Here is an 18,243-nt window from a genome sequence, read left to right on the forward strand (position 1 = left end):
ATTTAATCCACACAATAATAATTATTTATTATCTATAACAAAATTATTATTAATATTCAAATAACAAAAAATTTTTTCCAAAAATCCTCCAATTTTTGTTTATTCAGACCATTTAGCAAATTATGAATTTCATTACGAATTATTATAAACAAAAAATTCCAATTTCAGAATGAAATTCAGTATTACGCATATATGTATATATTTATTAAATTCCATAAATGTTACGATTATTACTTGATTCTAAGGACACATATATTACACAATAATAATTAATAATACACTTGCAGTGTCAGTGCAACGAAGAATGGAATACTTAATTATTTGTTAGACAACATTATACGATACAAAAATATTGGAATAATTTTGAACTCTGCAATGATTGCAATTCTAATTCAAATCGTGTCGATAAAATCAATTATTCATGTAATTATCCTAGAAACTGAAATGTTATCGCATTCTAATCGAAAACACGCAAAAGAAACTGGAATGAACGATAATAAATTCAAGCAATATTCTATTTGCATTCCACGCAAAAAGAATTCTATCATTGCTGTTTTCCTTGTAGTCACTAATACCTTTCGTGTTCTATTTCATCGTTTCGCTATATTACAGAATTCTTGATTAAGTTATTAAAGAATTAATAGCCGTTTTGTTGTCTATAATTGCTTCCGCCAGCTGTTCCACTCCCATAACCGCTTCCGTTTTGGCTGTAGCCGCTCGAGGTTCCGTAGCTGCTCTGCGAAAACGGTTTACTGCCATAACTTCCGCCTACGTTACCTAAACCGAAGGAAAATTAAGAATTAGATCGATAGAAAGTTTCCCCCTTTTCTTCAATTTTCTTCTATAACAAATTTTCCATCCCACAATAGTAAAAAGAAATTATTTACTACTGTTATTTCCGTTCCATTTGTTCCCCCGGTCGCCGCCTCCGCTGCCCCTCTCGAATCTGCCTCTATCCCCTCCGTCCCGCCCCCCTCCGCGTGACCCTCTGGAGCCTCGACCACTTCCGCCGCCGGAGCGCCCACCGTAACGCCCTCCTAAAAACAAATAAATCAAAATTAATTCTCGAAAAAATTCCAAAGAAATAAAATTCGATGTCTAAAACTAGAAAACTGTACTTTTGTAGATTCCTGGGTTCCTGGAGAGTTCGTAGAGCTTAGGGTTGACCACTTGTTTCGCTTCCTCGAGCACCTGAATCAGGTCACTGGCCTTGTGAGCGTTTCCTGGTGTGAAAAATGCGTAGGCGGTTCCGGTTCGTTGGGAGCGTCCTGTGCGCCCTATACGGTGCACGTAGTCCTCGGAATTCGACGGGTAGTCCAAATTAATCACAAACTTAACGTCTTCGACATCTGTACAGCGTTAGAAATTAGGATAATCGCGAGCCTAAGCCCCTAAAGATTCGATTTGAAAATATCTAATCGCGTTTTAAGTCGATACGGTGGAATTTTAAGCTTTTATTCACGAATCATTGAATTTAAAGTGTAATTTTGCTAATAAGAATTTTTACAATTATGGACTTTTCAATTCCACCACAACTCTAGTCGCAAAAATCAATTTTAGGGGGGTTTTTTAAAACTTCCATTTTTCAATATGACTTCTATTGTTAACACTAGATTCAAGGACGTCGATTTCATTTATTTTAGTTAAAAATTTTTATTTCGTAGCAATTAAATTGAAATTAAATTTTTAGCTTTTTTTTTATTAAAATGTATAGTCTCTCATAAGCGAATATTTTCGAAATTATTGACAATAGCGACAATATGTAAAAGTTGTGTGATTTCAAGGACCACATAATCTATTACAATTAAGTTTTTCCTAAATGGACGTGTAGAGGTCACACAAAGGTTAACTGTGTTTTAGTTTAGAAGATATTTCAATTTTAATATTGCTTGTCATTATTTATATTACAAGTGTAATATAAAAATTAAAATATCTTTCGCGTTAATCATTTTTTGCCATAAGTAGCTTTTGCCAAAAAACAAAACATGACTTCCAAACAGTCCTTACAGATCTATTTAAGAAAATTTTAATTGCATCAAGTTATATATTCCGTGAAACCATACTGCTTCTTCAAACATTGTTTCCTATCGATAATAGTTTCCAAGATATTTGATTAATTTAAACGATTCACCCTGTATCAACTAAATTTTCAATTATTTATCAATTTTATCGTTTCCCAAATCATCGGTACTAAATTTCCAAGACATCGATCTTTTTCAAAACCCTTCGCAATACTGACACATAAAAACACAAATTTTCCGTCGATGTGGAATATACATATATTCCAATTCCATCGATGGAATACGAGTAAATCGTTAACAAACTATGTTTGCAACTGAATTTTAGAATTGTGGAATCAAATCGACTTGGGATTCCTTAAATCTAGCGTGGATTATGAGTTTGATAATTCCACCGATAAACCATGGAGACCAACTCTTTGTGTCATTGGTCTGTTCATACTATAACTTTTCAATCATTCATCAACTCTATTGCCCCCCCCACATGATCAACACTAGATTTCCAAGACACTGAACGCTCTAATCTTTATGGAAACTCTTCCGCAGGCCGATGTTTACATTGTAACAGAATATTCTTTCAATCCAGGATATACATTCTAGTTCCATCGATGGAATTAAACTAAGTTACTAGTGCACAATGTTTGTGACTGAATTTTGGAACCATGGAACCGAATCGACCGGGGTTCCTTAAATCTAGCGTGGATTGTAAGTTTGGTAATTCCACCGGTAGACCAGAAATAGCAACGTTTCAGTGTGTTAATTACCTGTTTGTTGCCAAAGGCTGGAAAAATAGATTTTGGAAATGTAGAGGGAATCAGAGCTCAGATGGTTCTCATTCTCGGTTTAGAATTTACACCGAAATCTCCCCCTGCTACCAAAGTATGGACGTTTCCCGTCCACGTTGATTAACAAACTTAATTAACACTTAATTGACTTTCTTATTTTTTATCAGCGACCGGTGTGTGAATTAGGCTTTTTTTCATTCTGGTTTCCATACTTTGGGACCGTGGCAGGTGCGGAGAGTGTAGGTTTTCTATTTTTTGTGGCACATCGAGGCACAGCGTGTGGTTAGCTTGTTGCACGGGGACTGATGACAACAGCAGTCACGCCCCATATTCAATTTATTATTCCATAAGCAACCTCTCCAGAGTTCTTATCATTGATAAAACTCCGTCGCATGTGCCTCTGAAAACACATAGAACAGCACGTTAATACCAGACTGACACAACTTCTATTTTTTTTTTATATATATTTATGTATATATAAAGCAACCTACTGTTAGATTCCTATACATACTTACCATGGGTTGGATAAGCCTGAAATATTTTCACTTGCTTTTCAAAACTTTTTCGATTTGACAATTTTAATAATAAAGTCTGTCAATTCAATAATTTTACCGCCGAAGTCTGTCGATTCAACAACATTAATAATACAATCGCAGAAACCTCAGAATTTTAATAATAAACTCTGCAAATTCAATAATTTTTAACTAAATTGCAAGACCTTGTTTTGAAGCTTTTGGGAAGGATAGAGGGGAAGAAAGCAAGTGAAAATCCACCTAAGTTACTGATTAAACTACCATTTGAGTCCTCTTAGTATTGTCAGGCTGAAAAGATTAGAATATTATTAATTCCTCCTGGAACGGCATGTTCTTTCCCAGGGAATTTAAGCTTGAACACGTGGAAACATGTTCGCTGGCCATTCATTGCGCACTGGATGAATTAAACTATTTAATTCGCTGCCACTATCCTTTCAAACTATGCTCAGAAGCCTATGGAGTCAAGTATAGTAAATTCTTCGAAATTCCGTAATACCCCAGGTGCTTTGAACTTTATGGTAAAGATATTTCCTTCTTAAGGGGGTATTCTAACGTGGTGAACCTTTGAAAAAATCGATTTCCTTCTTTTTTGCATTTTCTTAAAAAATATAATTTGAAAAATAATATTTGCAAATCTTTATGCCTGAACTACTAAAATTAACGAAATTATGGCTGTTTAAAGGACGTGATGATCAACATCATTGTTACAGAGATACAAAACTTAAGAGTTTTTCTCGAAATTATGTTTATCAGAAGAACGGTGTTCATGATATCTCAAAATCTACTTGACCAATTGGCTTAAAATGTTAGGTGCACGTTCAGTAGATATGTGACTATAGCCCATACCAGAATGAACCCAAAATGTTTATTTTTTTATCTTTCTTTAGGCCTCCGAAATTAAAAAAAAAACATGAAAAAATCAATCAAAATGTCACATTTGAGTCTAACTTCAAAGGGTTACCGTATTTTTAATTATCGACTTTTTACTTTTATTCTACTACTTTTATTGGCTATTAGCTATAGCCAAATTCATACTAATTAAAACAAACAAACAATGACCGGAATATGAACACCGTGAGACGACTTTTTTTAAAAGCGACTATGTTTTTAACCTTGTAAATTCGACTGTAAAAGGTGTCATAGTTTATTTGCAAAAAATTCTTCAAGAAAGTTTAAAAAATGCACTTTATAATACTAGAGTACCCTCTCTTAAGACATACATATATGAAACGTAACAGCAAAGAAAAGAAGATATGCAATTAAACAAAAATCTACAACTTCGTTTTTTTCAAAAGATTAATAAACTTTCACTGAATTAAATAATTATATAATTAAATACATATACAATATTACATTATCAAAATGTTTTTCATGATTTTATTCCGTGATTTTTCCATCGATTCTTCCGTACTATACAAATTTTCAATTATCCGAGATAGTCTCGGTCCACGTTATCTCGGATAATTGAGATTCTACTGTACAATAAAGATTGCATAAGCAACTAAACTTTCTTAATTATACTTTTTGAAACTGAATATTCTGTTCTGAGAACGTTTTCCAACCAGGATTGTGAAAAAAAATTGCAAAATTGGCCTCAGAAGCTCCATAATACGATAATGACTTCGTAGGCAACTGAAGTTTTTAATTCAAACCGAAATGAAAGAAACCATCGACTTACAAAAGAATAATCTTCTGTAGTTCACCCAGTGTACAAATTAAGTCTCCGTTTCCCTCACAAAGTACTGTCGATCAGTCTGGCACATGCCGTCGTTGCCACATAACTCGATGAAACAACCATCGCAGCCTGACCCTTACACTCTATCACTAGCGGATTCTCACCTAAGCCCCTCGCTGCCACATCTGTCGCCACCAAGATTGCTGACCTGCTGTTCCGGAACTCTGCACATACAAATTTTCTGCTCAGAAATCTTCATAAACCTTTCTAAAAATTATGATTCAATACGTAGTTTCTCAAACCCTAGAGACCCTTCAAAATCCACAAAAATTATTAAAAAGTTACGATTTAATACGCAGTCTCTTTAATCCTTAGAAACCCTTAGAACCCCTTAGAAATGTTTGTAAACCTTTAAAAAACTTACGATTCAATACGTAGTCTCTCTCCTGCTGACTTTTATCACCATGGATTCCAATTGCTTGCCATCCGTACCTATTAATGGCTCTTGTAATATCATCAACCTTCCTCTTGGTTTCCACAAAAATAATAGTCTTGTTCTCTGGTTCATTAGAAATCTCTTCCAATAGTTTCATAAGTTTTCCTTCTTTTTCGTACTCCTCGCAGACATCTACGATTTGGAGAATATTATGATTCGCAGCCAATTGCAGTGATCCAATATTTATTTGTATGTAGTCGGTGAGGAATTCTTCAGCTAGGTTTCGAACTTCTTTGGGCCAGGTTGCAGACCACATAAGAGTCTGACGATCGGGTCGAATTTGTTCAACAATTTTTCTGATCTGCGGCTCAAAACCCATGTCCAGCATCCTGTCCGCTTCATCCAGAACCAGATACGTACACCTAGAATCATTAATCGCAAAGATAGTAGCTAAGCAAAGTTTTTAGTTAAACGCAAAGAAAACTACCTAGAATATTCATTGCAATTATAGAAACTTGGGAAATCTAGGGAAAACTTGCAAAAATTTTTGTTTGCAAAGAGAACTACCTACAATACTAATCCAACACACTTGAACTTGCTTAATCTAGTTATTCCCAAAGAAAACTACCTCCGTAGGTTGGTGGTTCCCCTTTCAAGGAAGTCGATGAGCCTCCCAGGAGTAGCAATGCAGATTTCCACGCCACGCTCCAAATCCCTAGCTTGTGGACCCTTGGGGGCCCCCCCAAAAATACAAGTATTCCTCACTTGTGAAGACACCCCAAAATCTGAAGCAACCTGCTGGATCTGTTGGGCCAGTTCCCTCGTTGGGGCCAGGATCAGAGCTATAGGCCCATCGTTTCTATTTAATCTAGGTTGATTATTTATGTGGACAATAGCTGGCAGGATGTAGGCCAGAGTCTTTCCTGACCCCGTCTGTGCGATTCCCACCATATCTCGACCAGAAAGAGCAATTGGCCAACCTTGGGCCTGAATAGCGGTCGGTTCCCCGAACCCCTGTCTTCTAATTTCATTTAGAACATAGTCTGGGAAACCCCCCTCTTCAAAGAAGATATTTGGGCTCGGGAGGTTGGTACCTTTGACAGTTATTTCCTTGTCAGAGCGGTAGGCTTCTACTATGTGAGGACTTCTGGTTGTAACATTTGGGTGGGGTTGGTAGAAATCTTTTCTGAAGGGCTGGAGGGTGCTCATGTCCCAGCGCGGTTTGCGGAGACGTTCTCCTGGTTGACGGTTTTTGAAGTTGGAGAATGAGGGGTTCGAGTCGCGGGAGGGGAAACGACCATCGCGAGAAAATCGTGCGCCTCCACGGGAGCCGCCGCCGCCTCTTCTGTCACCACGCTCGCGGTCTCGGTACGCCCTGAAAGAATTTTAAGAGATTATAAACGGTAATTTGAGGGGGAGGGGGGAGGTGAGGGGCTTGATGAGGAGTTTGATTGGAATAAGATAGTTTCATTTGTTTTGGATAGAAAAGGAATGTAATTAATATTTTTATTACTCCAAACTTAGTGAAATTTAACTGAAAATCATTTCTCTAGTTGTATTCTTTTCCAACTCACATAATTTTCCTCAATTCCTGTTCTACGATACAAAACATTGAAAAGCTTACTTGTTGCAATGTATAAAATAATTTATTTGAGACAATTACTTAAAAATCACACTCAACGAAATAACTGATCATATTTTGCAAAGAAATATTTCACAAACTGGAAGTAAATTGGTTGCAATACAGAATATTAATATAATAAATATCGAAACTGTTCTTTTTAATAGTAATTACCTATTGATCAATTATTTAATCAATATTAATCGAAATACAAAATTTAAATCTAGTATTAATTAAAAAATAAAAGTGTTCATATTAATAAAAAATAAACTATGAGTTTTAAATACAGTGAGTGACGAAAATATTCTGACACTGGGGTATACATAGATTTATTTATTTATACCTTAATTGTTTATGAATAAAATCAATTTATTCTTTTTCCATATGATAAGTCATTTATTAGAATTATAAAATATATATATATTTTTTAAAAATTTTATAAACATCATACTCTAATTGACAATAACTGAAAAGGTATGTTATTATTGTGTTACAAAAATATTCTGACATTTCTATATTTCTGTAGGTAATGCATTGATGTAGCAGATGTAATATAAATTTGTGGAATGAATTAAATCGCAGAATAAGAATAACACCTATAAATTCCAAAAATGAACTTAAGAAAAAATTACAAAAACAATGGAAATGTAGTAGTCCAGATTTTTTGCCAAAAATAGTCTCCAGTATACCAAAACATTTAAGACATATCACAAAAGCGAAAGCTCATACTACAAAATATTAAGTTGATTCATATAGCTACCCAGGACATTCAAATCATCATTTTTTTTAAATGTATCCGAATATTTTTGTAACCCAATAATAATGTACCTTTTCAGTTATTGTCGATTAAAATATAATGTTTATAAAATTGTTAAAAAAGAATTTATACATTTTATAACTCTAATAAATGACTTATTACATGAAAAAAGAATATATTGATGTTATACATTAACAATTAAGACATAAATAAATAAATCTATGTATATTCTAGGGTTTGAATATTTTCATTACTCATTGTAATTATTATCACTTCTTCGATTAATTGGAAACAATATGGAGGAGAGACAGTCACAGAAAGACACAAACGTCAACACGAAATAATCGAAACATTTAGAAAAATTACCCAAAATTAATACAAAATCAATCAACTTACATTCTCATTAAAGTGCCTGGAGTTTCTTAAGTTGTGAAAATTCGGTCAATTTTTCTCAAAAACCAACTTTTCGCCAAGGAAAAATCGAGAGAAAACCAGAACAGCTCTCACGATCCAAAATGGCTTCGTTAAACAACTGTCATGGCGTCTATAGACGCTTCAAAAAACCCAAGCATACCAAAAAAGAAACAATTTTCCCTTCAAAACCTAAACAATAATTTTTAAAAATTATTTCCTCCCTTTTCAACTCCCTTAATGATTAAAAATTAAATTAGAAACATGAAACACCGGAAGTCGATAGTATTCGCTCGAAACGGAAGCAAACTATCGAAAGAATCGATAAAATAACACATTCGATTATCGAAATCGACTTAAAATAATTTAAAATTTTACTTTTTAAACAAGTACAAAATATTACAATTAATATTTTAATAAATAAAATTTAATTATCGAATTTCTAAAATTCGAATTCAAATTTTTCTTCTTTTAGACAATTATAAAATATTATAATTAGAATTTTTATTTAATGCTTAACAAAATACAATTTAATTACAATAATTTCCTTTTGCATAAACATTTACACAGCGAACTAAAAATAATATTCGTACGATAATAAATTCAACGAATTCCACTGGAAAAGACTATAATTACACTATATAATACTTCTTTGGTTGTTTTGGTGAACAGAAATTCTCTATCGACACTATTTAATACAAACTTTATCGCTCCAACGATAGTAAACACAATTTCAATAAGTTATTCCTCGATATTGATAAGCGTTGGCATAATTGTCGCCCCCTGCATAGCTTTGTGTCACGCTACTCTGTGCATAGGACCTCTGTGTCGTGTATCCGTAGCCCGCATTCTGATTTATCTGCTTCGTGTTCCCGTAACTACCATAATCTGATCCGGAATAGTTATTTGTAGTCGATTGGTAAGTCCCACGACCTCTTCCTCTTGAAGATCCTCTTCGTCCAGTGTTTCTATCGCTTCCTACAAAGCGTTTCCCACCTAACACCATGAAAAAAATACACAAATACCACAAAATTCGAATCTGAGGTATGGAAAATCTTACTTCTGGTACCAAAGTTCCCTGCTTTGGCCAATTCTGCCATTTCTGTAAGTCGTGGATTTATATTTTGGCCAGCTTCTTTTAGAACTTCAATTAAGTCGCCTGCGTGTTTCATATTGTGACTAGTAAAAAAAGCATATGCTGTTCCAGTCTGTCTTCTGCGGCCTGTACGACCGATCCTGTGGATGTAGTCCTCTGATGATGAGGGATAGTCGAAATTTATCACATACTTCACATCATCCACATCTGCAAATAGTTATTAGAACAATGAAAGAAACGCTGAAATTTGGAATTCAACTTAATCGCTATCATTGTTAATTCTGAATGATCTACGAACCTACATAAAAAGAATGAAAAACTTTTGAATCAAACAAAAAACCTACGAACCCAATCCCCTGGCAGCAACGTCAGTCGCGACCAAGATCGGAGCCCTTCCGCTCTTGAACTCCTGCAGCACGTGATCTCTTTCTTGCTGGTTTTTGTCTCCGTGAATACTCAGTGCCTGCCACCCATCCCTTCTAATATTTCTAGTGATATCATCCACCTTCCTCTTTGTCTCCACAAATATGATGGTCTTGTTTTCCTTCTCGTTTCCAATTTCCTGCAACAATCTATAAAGCTTCGAGTCCTTCTCGAACTCCTGGCAAACGTCTATGATTTGGATGATATTATGGTTGGCAGACAGAGTTAGGGAACCAATGTTTAGGTGCATATAGTCTGTCAGAAAGTCCTCAGCTAGAGCTCGAACCTCTTTGGGCCATGTAGCAGACCACATCAGTACCTGCCTGTCCGGTCGGATTTGCTCAATTATTTTTCTAATTTGAGGCTCGAAACCCATGTCCAACATCCTGTCTGCCTCATCCAGAACTAGGTACGTACACCTAAATTATTCATTCAACATCACAAAACTTGCAAAAGATTCAAATTGATTCAAATTCTTTGCTCAATACCTCAAAGTTGTAAATTGTTTCAATTAGTCATACCTGCGTAGATTCGTAGTTCCTCTTTCAAGAAAGTCAATGAGTCTCCCAGGTGTAGCAATGCAGATTTCCACGCCACGCTCCAAATCGTGGGCTTGTGGGCCCTTCGGAGCTCCACCAAAGATACAAGTATTCCTCACTGAAGCTGTTTCTCCAAAACAATTACAAACTTCCTGAATCTGTTGTGCCAACTCTCTTGTTGGAGCAAGGATCAATGCAATTGGTCCATCGCCATTTGTAAGGCGTGGTTGATGGATAATGTGAACGATTGCAGGCAAAATATACTGAAACCGAACCCTCAATCATAAATCTCAATCAAAATTTTATGACTTATTTCACTTACTCCAAGGGTTTTGCCAGATCCAGTCTGTCCAATTGCTACTAGGTCCCTGCCACTGAGGGCTATGGGCCACCCTTGAGCCTGGATTGCCGTTGGTTGAGTGTAACCTTGTTTCCGGATCTCATCAAGCACGTATCCAGGGAAATTTCCTTCTTCAAAGTATTGAATTGGGTTTGGGACATCATCACCTTTCACAGTTATCTCTGCATTCTCTCGGAACTTGCTTACCTCCTCCTTGGACCTACCACAATAAGTCACACGGAGATTTCTTTATGCAATCACAGAGTTTAAACTCGTTCACCTGTTGCGGACTGCTGGATGCTCCACATAAAAGTCTTTGCGAAGAGGTTCTAAGGCCCGCACATCCCAATTTACTTTCCTTAGCGTTCCACCAGGCTGTTTGCCCTTGACACCACCACGAGAGTTACTGGGAGTCCCTCGACCACGTGTAGGAAATCTATGGAGCTCGCCTCGTCCACCACGGCGACCCCTGTGCTCCCTGTCGCGATTAAACCTGAATGCATTATGTTTTGTTTAGGGTTTTTGTGAATCTTTTGTGTGAGGATTGGGTATTGTAAATTGTGTGTTGAGTATTGTGTGGGAAATGGATTTTAGATTGTAGAATTTTTGAGTTTTTAATGTGGAATTTGTATTTATTTGAGACTTACATTTTTGGAAATCTTCGAAAAAGATTATTTTCGCTCTGTGGTTGATTCGACGGGAACCAATCAATAGTTTAGAACCACTGGATAGTAGAATGGCCACTTGTATTGGGAAACGGCGATATATCGAGTTTCTCCGAGGGAGAATTTTCGAGATTCAAGACACGAAATTGGAAATTAATGGATTAGATTGTAGAATTTTATGGTCCGTGGCTTTAAACTTGCCGGTTATGATTCGGGGGATCAAACTGACAAGTGAACTTCCGAAAGTAGTTCCGTGTAAACTGTTTCCATGACAGCGTCGGCGGAGTAATACAGGAGAACCATGTTGGATTGTTTGTGGGAATTGATGGATGGTTTTTAATGAAATCTTTTTACGTAAGGGTTTCAGGAATAAACAGGACGATTTATTTAAAATAATTAAAAAGATTTATTCGAATAAATTTTGCCATTTATTCGAATGATTTATTTCAAGATTTCTATGATTTTTCAGACATTCAATAAATATTTCTAAAATTTCCAAACCTATCAAGATTACATATTAAGATTTCCAAGAGCTTCAAGATTTTCAATAGTTTCAAGATTTTTTTCAAGATTGCCATGATTTTTAAGACTATCAATAGTTTCAAGATTGTTTCCAAGATTTTCAAGACTTTCCAAAGTTGTTAAAACTTCATAGTTTTGGAAGTCATAAAAATCATGAAAAAATCTCAAAACTATTGAAAGTCTTAAAAATCTTGGAAATTTTATAACTATCGTAAGTTTTAAAATGTTCCAAATGTTAACTGAATTTAAGAACTATTGGAAAGATTGGAAATCTGAGAAATAATCTTCCTTTTAAGATTTCAAAAATTTTCAAAACTTCAAAGTCTCATTACTATATATAAACAATAAATAAACGATTAGATAAACAATAACCAATCTTCAAATTCTCTGACCACCTCCAAACTTAAAAAAAAATCCAACTTAAAATTACAAAAATTAAGAGAAGGACTAAAGCATAAATCCATCTAAATTAAATATAGCGGTAATTTCACAATCTTCAGCTGCTTTCTCCACCGCTCCGCTATGGTCTATAGCAAATTCATCGTTACTATTGTTGTTCTCGATACGCTCAATTTTGCGTAACCTAACCACACTGTTTTAGTGTTTCTCCATTTCCATTATTTACCGAGTACAATAATTACAAAATGTCGAATGAGAAAGCACACGTAATTTTATATTTTCACATAATTGTTAACAAAATTACTATTTTTCTTTTGTATACAATTGTTAATCTACAATTATTTATATCCAGCGGTTCCTAACTCTTCGTAACTATCCAGTTATATTCCAATTAACCCAAATAACTTTACAAATCATAAACACCAATTTATGCCATATTTATATTTTCCTCTCTTGTTTCTTTTAACATACAATTCTACAAGCATTGAACCATATTTTCACCACATTTCAGATTTCAGACACCCTAAGAATTCTGCACCTTCCACCAGAGTTATCTGATGCCAGGCGTAGTGAGCTCCTAAAACGTTATGGAGCTCTCAAAACCCAAACCCTGAGGCCCTCTGCCAAATACACTGTTACATTTGCAAAGTTTCCATCTCAAAAAGCAGCTACTGAAGTGTTATTGCGTCTTCACCAACTAAATATTGGAGGTCAATACCTAACTGTAGAGTTTGCTCGGAAATTCATGACAATAGAAAACACTAACAAAATTAGTGACAAGGAAACTTCCACACAAGAAAATAAGAACGAACCAATTAGTAAATCAAACTTTCAAGCTTTTCTGCAGAAACTAAATGCATGGACAAATCAGGCATTTGCTCAACCTCCTCCACCAAATATTCAGTACAAATATCTTCCACCAACAAAATCAACATTGACGAGGATAGCCATACAGTTGTTAAAAGAACCAGCTTTCTACACTCAGGTAAATAAATTAAATTATGTTTGTAAATGTGTATTCGATCTATGATTCCTTTAATAGGTTCTCCATTTGATGAACAGAATGAACCTTCCACCACCTTTTGAGGACTTAGAATCAGAGTTTCCACAGCTCAAAGAAGCATATGATATGGAAAAATATAATATTTTCACAAATCAGAGTTCATGTGAGGAGTCTGAAATAGAATCAGAGGAGGAAAGCTCAGTTTTAGAAATAGTTCCTGTGAAAAGGAAGCGAAGTGCAAAGCATTTAAAGATCCCAAAGTTTGTGAACCCTGCAAAGCGAGTTGCCACAACAAGCTCAAAAGTTTTGAAGCGGGAAGATCTATTTGAACCAGTACAGATAACAGAGGCAAAGAATTTGAAGATTGAATTGAGGACAGAGAATTTGGGAGATGGGCCAAAGATGGAGGACAGTGATAAAAGGGAAAATGTTGCGGACGGAGGATTTGGGTTGATGTTTCCAGTTAATAGAAGTTTGGATGATGGAAACGAAAGTAACGAAGAGGTTCAATTAGAAGTTATTGAGTCAAAAGAACTGGCGGATAATAGGATTTCTGCAAATGGTGAGAATTGTTTTTTAATCTTATATTTAAAACGTTAATATGAGAATCGAGAGAAAGTTTTTGTTTTGCTTCTTGGGTTTTATATTAATTGATAACTGTTTTATCAATAGTTGATAGACCATTGATATTAGAATTGGAAGAAAAATATCAAATGTTTTTGTTTTCGTTTTAGATCAACGATTGCTTCCAGTATTTAAAAACTACCACCCTGGGAAACCGTCGAATAGATTATATATAAAAAACCTTGCAAAACAAGTCGAAGAGAAAGATCTTCACTTCATTTATAGGAAATATTTGGTCCCTGGACTGAAAACTGAGTTTGAGTAAGATTATTTGAAAAATAGTGATATATTCGAATAATTTGCGTAATGATGTTTGTTTTAGGTATGATGTGAGACTTATGCAAGAGGGACGAATGAAGGGGCAAGCTTTCGTGACTTTGCAGAATAAAGAACAGGCACAGATGGCTTTGGATGAAACGAATGGGTTTATTTTGAAAGATAAACCTATGGTTGTCCAATTTGCGAAACCAACAAAGTTTTAAATATTATATAAATTGTATATAATTTCATGTATTAGAAAATAGAAATATTTTTTTAATAAAATTGGAGTTTTGATCTATTTTTTCTGTACTTAGAAAGTGCTGTTCAAATACAGATAGAATACAAAAATTACCATTCAAATTCAATAAATAAAAAACATCATTTAAACAAAATTTTTACCACAAAAATTTCTATAACAATCCCAACCAATTATTTTAATATTTTTTTCTACCCTCAAAAAATAATAATTACATATAAAATTTACTATTTTCCATTCCAATCATAAAATTTTAACTCTCTACCAGTCTTTTATAGTATTGTTTAAAATTCCAAAGCTCAAACTTGTTTTCTTAAGATTTAATTACTTTCTAAATAAATACAAGATTTCTATGAATTATAAAATTTGTACAACAGTAATAATATTTTAACAATAACATAAGCAAATACATACCGTAAATAAGTAAATTTAACTATTCAAACTCGAATATTAAAACACCAATTTAGAAGCCATTACAATACAAATTCCCTATAGTAATTTTCCAAATATACAAATCTTTCCGAAAACAAAATTTTTAAATATTAAAATCGATTCCGGACAACCTAGTCAAATTCACAATTTTTAAATATTGAATATCACAGAATTTTGTATTAAATTCTTTAATTATGGTATGTAACATTCTCAATTTAATTAATAATATATCAAAATATTAATATTTTTACGAGTATTAATCTCCAAATGGAATTTACGAAATATTTTGGAAAATTTCGAAGTATGGGAGAAAAATGGCGGCTTGACATGCGCAGTGGCGTGTCAGAGCCGCGTCAGCGACAATTTGGACTCAGTAGTTCGCGGACCATCCGTTAGGGAGCAATGTGCCGTGCATCTAGTGGGAACTCGTAGCTTTTTCCGTCATCTCCGTCGGTTTCGTCGCGATGGACGTCAACCAGCTGCTCCAGCACTCACAGTACGCGCTGCCCGTGGGCGTCGTCCTCCTCTGCGCAATCCTGGTTTTTGTTTTTGGCTTTAAAAAAGCCGAACAACCACCATTTGCACAACTATCTGCTGGCGGCGACGTGGACCGAAAAATTGCGAAAAAACGCACCAAAATCAAAGAAAAGGTTAGTTCATATGATTAAAATCAATTAAATTTATTTATATTTTACCGATTGACCGATTTGAATTACGATTTATTTGATAGTTTTATTGATTATTCCATATTTTAGGTTCCCATATGGTTCCAGGAACCCCATGTATCGAATATCTCAAATCTCTGTAGTTTAAATTGAGCTTTTTTTGAGTCTATGGTTTTTATATTTTTTGATCATTTTGTGGGCACTTGTTGAATCTTTAGGAATTTTAGTTTGAGTAGATGAAAGAAGTTTGAATTGATGATCTTTCATATATCAAATGCTATTTTCTCATTGTATTAGTCAAACTTTGATTCTTTCAAGATAATTTTACAATTTGTTATAAGCTCAATTTAATTTGTAGGCCAGATAAATATTTATATTTTTGTTCATAGAAGCTCCATCTGAATTTCAATGGCAACAAACTCCATTTTTGCCATTCTTTCTGTCATACTTTGGCTCTTCTGAAATGAATTTGTGAATCATTGGAAGCTTAATTTAGATTCTGAACTGGGAAAATATTTATATTCTCACCCATCAAAGTCACATTAATGAATTCTATACCATCAATTTTCATTTTCTACTGTTTTGGCCCATCTTTGACTCTTTTGAGGCAAATTTGCAATTTCCCTATTGACAAATAAATTATTTAAAAATTATTACAACTCAAGTCAATGGTAATTTTTTATATAAATATTCATATTTCAGAGGTCTGCCAATGGTCAAATAGCATCAGAGAAACCAAGTCCATTGAAGAAGACTGTCTCCTCTAAGACAGAGTCTTTAAAAAAGTCTGTATCCAAGTCAGAGGACATTGAAGGGAAGTTAAAGGAACACAAACAAGACAATGAAAGAATTTCTGCTGTCAAAAAGGATAAAGAGGTCTCAGTAGCAAAGGTTGGGAAAGAAAACAGGGCAGAGCAGGCAAAGAACAAGAAGAATTTGAAAAATCTGTTTCAGGAGAAGCCAGTAGACTTTGACGAAGGTATTTATTAAAAGAATCATAGAATCTTCAAGAAATAATTCTCCTAATTTGGAATTTAGGAGATTGGGAGCAAGCTTATTCAAGGAAGGAGAAGAAAAATAAGAAGAAGGAGGAAGAATCTCCCTCAAAAAAGTCTAAGAAGACTGCCAAGAAGGCAGATCTGATCAACGAAGCCGTTGCAAAACAGAAAGATCCAGAAAAAGTTGAAATTAAAGATAAGGTAGCAAAGGAGACAGAGAATAAAGAATTGAAGGAAAAGGATACTAAGGAAATTATTCTCGTACCAATTTCTAACGAAGAAATCAAAGAAAAGGACAAAGATGAAGTTAAGGTAGCCTAAAATTGTCGAAACTTCTTCCAATTTGGAATGTAGTATCATCATTTATAGAAATTTTGGTTTTTAGGTCGAAAAGTTGGAGAAAGAGGAGAAGAAGAAGTCAAAAAAGGTAAAGAAGGTTCCAGAGAACGAAGGCGCAATAGTAGGGGAGAATAAACCGAAAGATGAGGACAGTGCAGAGGATTCTAAGGTTCCACAAAGTCAGGAGAAGCCTGGTGCAGTTTTCGACGAGCTTGGAGGTAACTATTCCCCGTTGCGATAATTTCGCGCATTGGAAACTTATCGATATTCTTGGGAATTGTGTCGCAGATGTGTGGACAGAGGCTAAGCCACAGAAGAAGAGTAAAAAGAAGGCCCGTAAGGACAATTGAAGACGATCGAACCATCAGAGCGACCAAACTGTTTCTTTTTGTACATAATAGCCTGCGCAGCGGGGAACAGTCTCCACAGACACAGCGATAGTGTTTTGGGAAACCTATTCGCAGCGACAGAGTCCTGCATATACATACAATGGTACTTACGAGTCCTGTGTTTGAGAAGGAGACGTCAGGGGTAAAGTTTGCATCGATTGAGCGTATTCAATCGAGAGAAATATTTTCTTATACCGGAGTTTAGTATGCTTCGTAAGAAACTAGATAATAGTTCGTTGTGCTGAAGCATTCACTGAGTGAATCTGTGCCAAGAAGGGTACGAGAGAAAGTAATTGTGATGGTTTATATTTGGTTGGAGTTTGGATTATCGATGGACGGTAGAAGATTTAAATTGGTGGTTTTTAACCGTATGATTCCAATTTGAATTCAATGGATGAAAATCAAATTTGAATTCCAATGATCGAGTGTTTGTTTGGAAATGCAGTAGTGCCCACTTAAATGTCCGTGCTCGGGACCGGCCTCGGTCACTTAAGTGGGCATGGTTACTTCTCAGAATTCAACGGAGATAAGGAAATTGGATAAGTGCGAGTGAGATACAATAGCTGGCACCCGAAATCATATACCTACACACATATATATATAATGTATCGATAACAACTGGCGACAAGTTACACTCGACACGCTCGACGTTCCAAGAATTCGTGGGGATAACCGCGGACATTTAAGTGGGCAAAAGTGCGGTCACTTAAGTGGGCACTACTGTATTTCATTGTACAGTTCCAAATTGAATTCGAATCCAACCAATGAAAATCTAATTAAAATTCAATCAACGGCTTGTCCTAAAATATTTCACTCTCCAGTTATAAATCAAACACCCGTAGGAGAATCTTATTCACTTTGTCGAGGAATGCATTACTGCAAAGCACACTGAAAGATTGTGATAAGTAAGTCATACGCGCTGTATGAATATTGTAAAATAGTCCCATTAAATAATTCTATTGTTCTCAAGTAGCTTTCACTTAACGAAAAAAAAAAAAACAAACATCCGCTCGAATAGTTAATATTTTCTACTTTCAGTCCTCGATCTCTCCACCC

The 18,243-nt window shown here is 35.0% G+C and overlaps 4 protein-coding genes across 7 annotated transcripts; 2 read left to right on the forward strand and 2 right to left on the reverse strand.

Moving 5' to 3' along the window:
• Nucleotide 1: 1 nt before the first annotated feature.
• On the reverse strand, nucleotides 2-8,470 carry LOC143347641 (putative ATP-dependent RNA helicase DDX5). The gene is made up of 7 exons (XM_076777015.1): nucleotides 8,222-8,470; nucleotides 6,076-6,822; nucleotides 5,436-5,869; nucleotides 5,176-5,235; nucleotides 1,119-1,349; nucleotides 888-1,037; nucleotides 2-777 (listed from the first exon to the last, which is right to left on the reverse strand). Exons 1-7 carry the CDS (start codon nucleotides 8,227-8,229, stop codon nucleotides 638-640), a joined length of 1,770 nt encoding a protein of 589 aa, XP_076633130.1. The 5' UTR covers nucleotides 8,230-8,470; the 3' UTR covers nucleotides 2-637.
• Nucleotides 8,471-8,729: 259 nt separating this feature from the next.
• On the reverse strand, nucleotides 8,730-11,584 carry LOC143348425 (putative ATP-dependent RNA helicase DDX5). Of its 3 annotated transcripts, none has more exons than XM_076778609.1 (7): nucleotides 11,282-11,584; nucleotides 10,915-11,112; nucleotides 10,617-10,854; nucleotides 10,277-10,557; nucleotides 9,681-10,174; nucleotides 9,297-9,539; nucleotides 8,730-9,232 (listed from the first exon to the last, which is right to left on the reverse strand). In XM_076778609.1, coding segments are annotated over exons 1-7 (1,719 nt in total). In that variant the 5' UTR covers nucleotides 11,284-11,584; the 3' UTR covers nucleotides 8,730-8,969. The 3 variants fall into 3 exon arrangements, with proteins under 3 accessions (XP_076634724.1, XP_076634725.1, XP_076634723.1); XM_076778610.1 differs by having other exon boundaries at nucleotides 8,730-9,214; nucleotides 10,915-11,127; XM_076778608.1 differs by having other exon boundaries at nucleotides 10,915-11,127.
• On the forward strand, nucleotides 11,568-14,375 carry LOC143348427 (RNA-binding region-containing protein 3). Of its 2 annotated transcripts, none has more exons than XM_076778612.1 (5): nucleotides 11,568-11,653; nucleotides 12,732-13,205; nucleotides 13,263-13,785; nucleotides 13,958-14,108; nucleotides 14,170-14,375. In XM_076778612.1, exons 1-5 carry the CDS (start codon nucleotides 11,639-11,641, stop codon nucleotides 14,327-14,329), a joined length of 1,323 nt encoding a protein of 440 aa, XP_076634727.1. In that variant the 5' UTR covers nucleotides 11,568-11,638; the 3' UTR covers nucleotides 14,330-14,375. The 2 variants fall into 2 exon arrangements, with proteins under 2 accessions (XP_076634727.1, XP_076634726.1); XM_076778611.1 differs by lacking the exon at nucleotides 11,568-11,653 and adding an exon at nucleotides 12,349-12,486 and having other exon boundaries at nucleotides 14,170-14,373.
• An 807-nt stretch (nucleotides 14,376-15,182) lies between these two features.
• LOC143348429 (uncharacterized) lies at nucleotides 15,183-18,156 on the forward strand. Its single transcript, XM_076778615.1, has 5 exons — nucleotides 15,183-15,446; nucleotides 16,164-16,440; nucleotides 16,500-16,771; nucleotides 16,845-17,016; nucleotides 17,087-18,156. The coding sequence occupies exons 1-5, from the start codon at nucleotides 15,261-15,263 to the stop codon at nucleotides 17,146-17,148; spliced, it is 969 nt and encodes a 322-aa protein (XP_076634730.1). The 5' UTR covers nucleotides 15,183-15,260; the 3' UTR covers nucleotides 17,149-18,156.
• Nucleotides 18,157-18,243: the final 87 nt, after the last annotated feature.

The sequence above is a fragment of the Colletes latitarsis genome, chromosome 11 (genome assembly GCF_051014445.1).
Source record: "Colletes latitarsis isolate SP2378_abdomen chromosome 11, iyColLati1, whole genome shotgun sequence".
Lineage (NCBI taxonomy): Eukaryota > Metazoa > Arthropoda > Insecta > Hymenoptera > Colletidae > Colletes > Colletes latitarsis.

Bases quoted from the DNA above. Each gene is read 5' to 3' on its own strand.
- LOC143347641 (XM_076777015.1), bottom strand. The intron at 5,236-5,435 runs GTAAGTTTTTTA...TTGTATGTGCAG, and splicing joins GAGAGACTACGTATTGAATC to AGTTCCGGAACAGCAGGTCA. The intron at 1,350-5,175 runs GTGAGAATCCGC...AACGCTGTACAG, and splicing joins TGTGGCAGCGAGGGGCTTAG to ATGTCGAAGACGTTAAGTTT.
- LOC143348425 (XM_076778608.1), bottom strand. The intron at 10,855-10,914 runs GTGAACGAGTTT...TTATTGTGGTAG, and splicing joins CATCCAGCAGTCCGCAACAG to GTCCAAGGAGGAGGTAAGCA. The intron at 9,233-9,296 runs GTAAGATTTTCC...TCATGGTGTTAG, and splicing joins AGGGAACTTTGGTACCAGAA to GTGGGAAACGCTTTGTAGGA.
- LOC143348427 (XM_076778611.1), top strand. From the start codon at position 12,466: ATGTCGAATGAGAAAGCACAC. The intron at 12,487-12,731 runs GTAATTTTATAT...ACCACATTTCAG, and splicing joins TGTCGAATGAGAAAGCACAC to ATTTCAGACACCCTAAGAAT. The intron at 14,109-14,169 runs GTAAGATTATTT...TGTTTGTTTTAG, and splicing joins GGACTGAAAACTGAGTTTGA to GTATGATGTGAGACTTATGC.
- LOC143348429 (XM_076778615.1), top strand. From the start codon at position 15,261: ATGGACGTCAACCAGCTGCTCCAGCACTCACAGTACGCGCTGCCCGTG. The intron at 16,441-16,499 runs GTATTTATTAAA...TTTGGAATTTAG, and splicing joins GCCAGTAGACTTTGACGAAG to GAGATTGGGAGCAAGCTTAT. The intron at 17,017-17,086 runs GTAACTATTCCC...ATTGTGTCGCAG, and splicing joins AGTTTTCGACGAGCTTGGAG to ATGTGTGGACAGAGGCTAAG.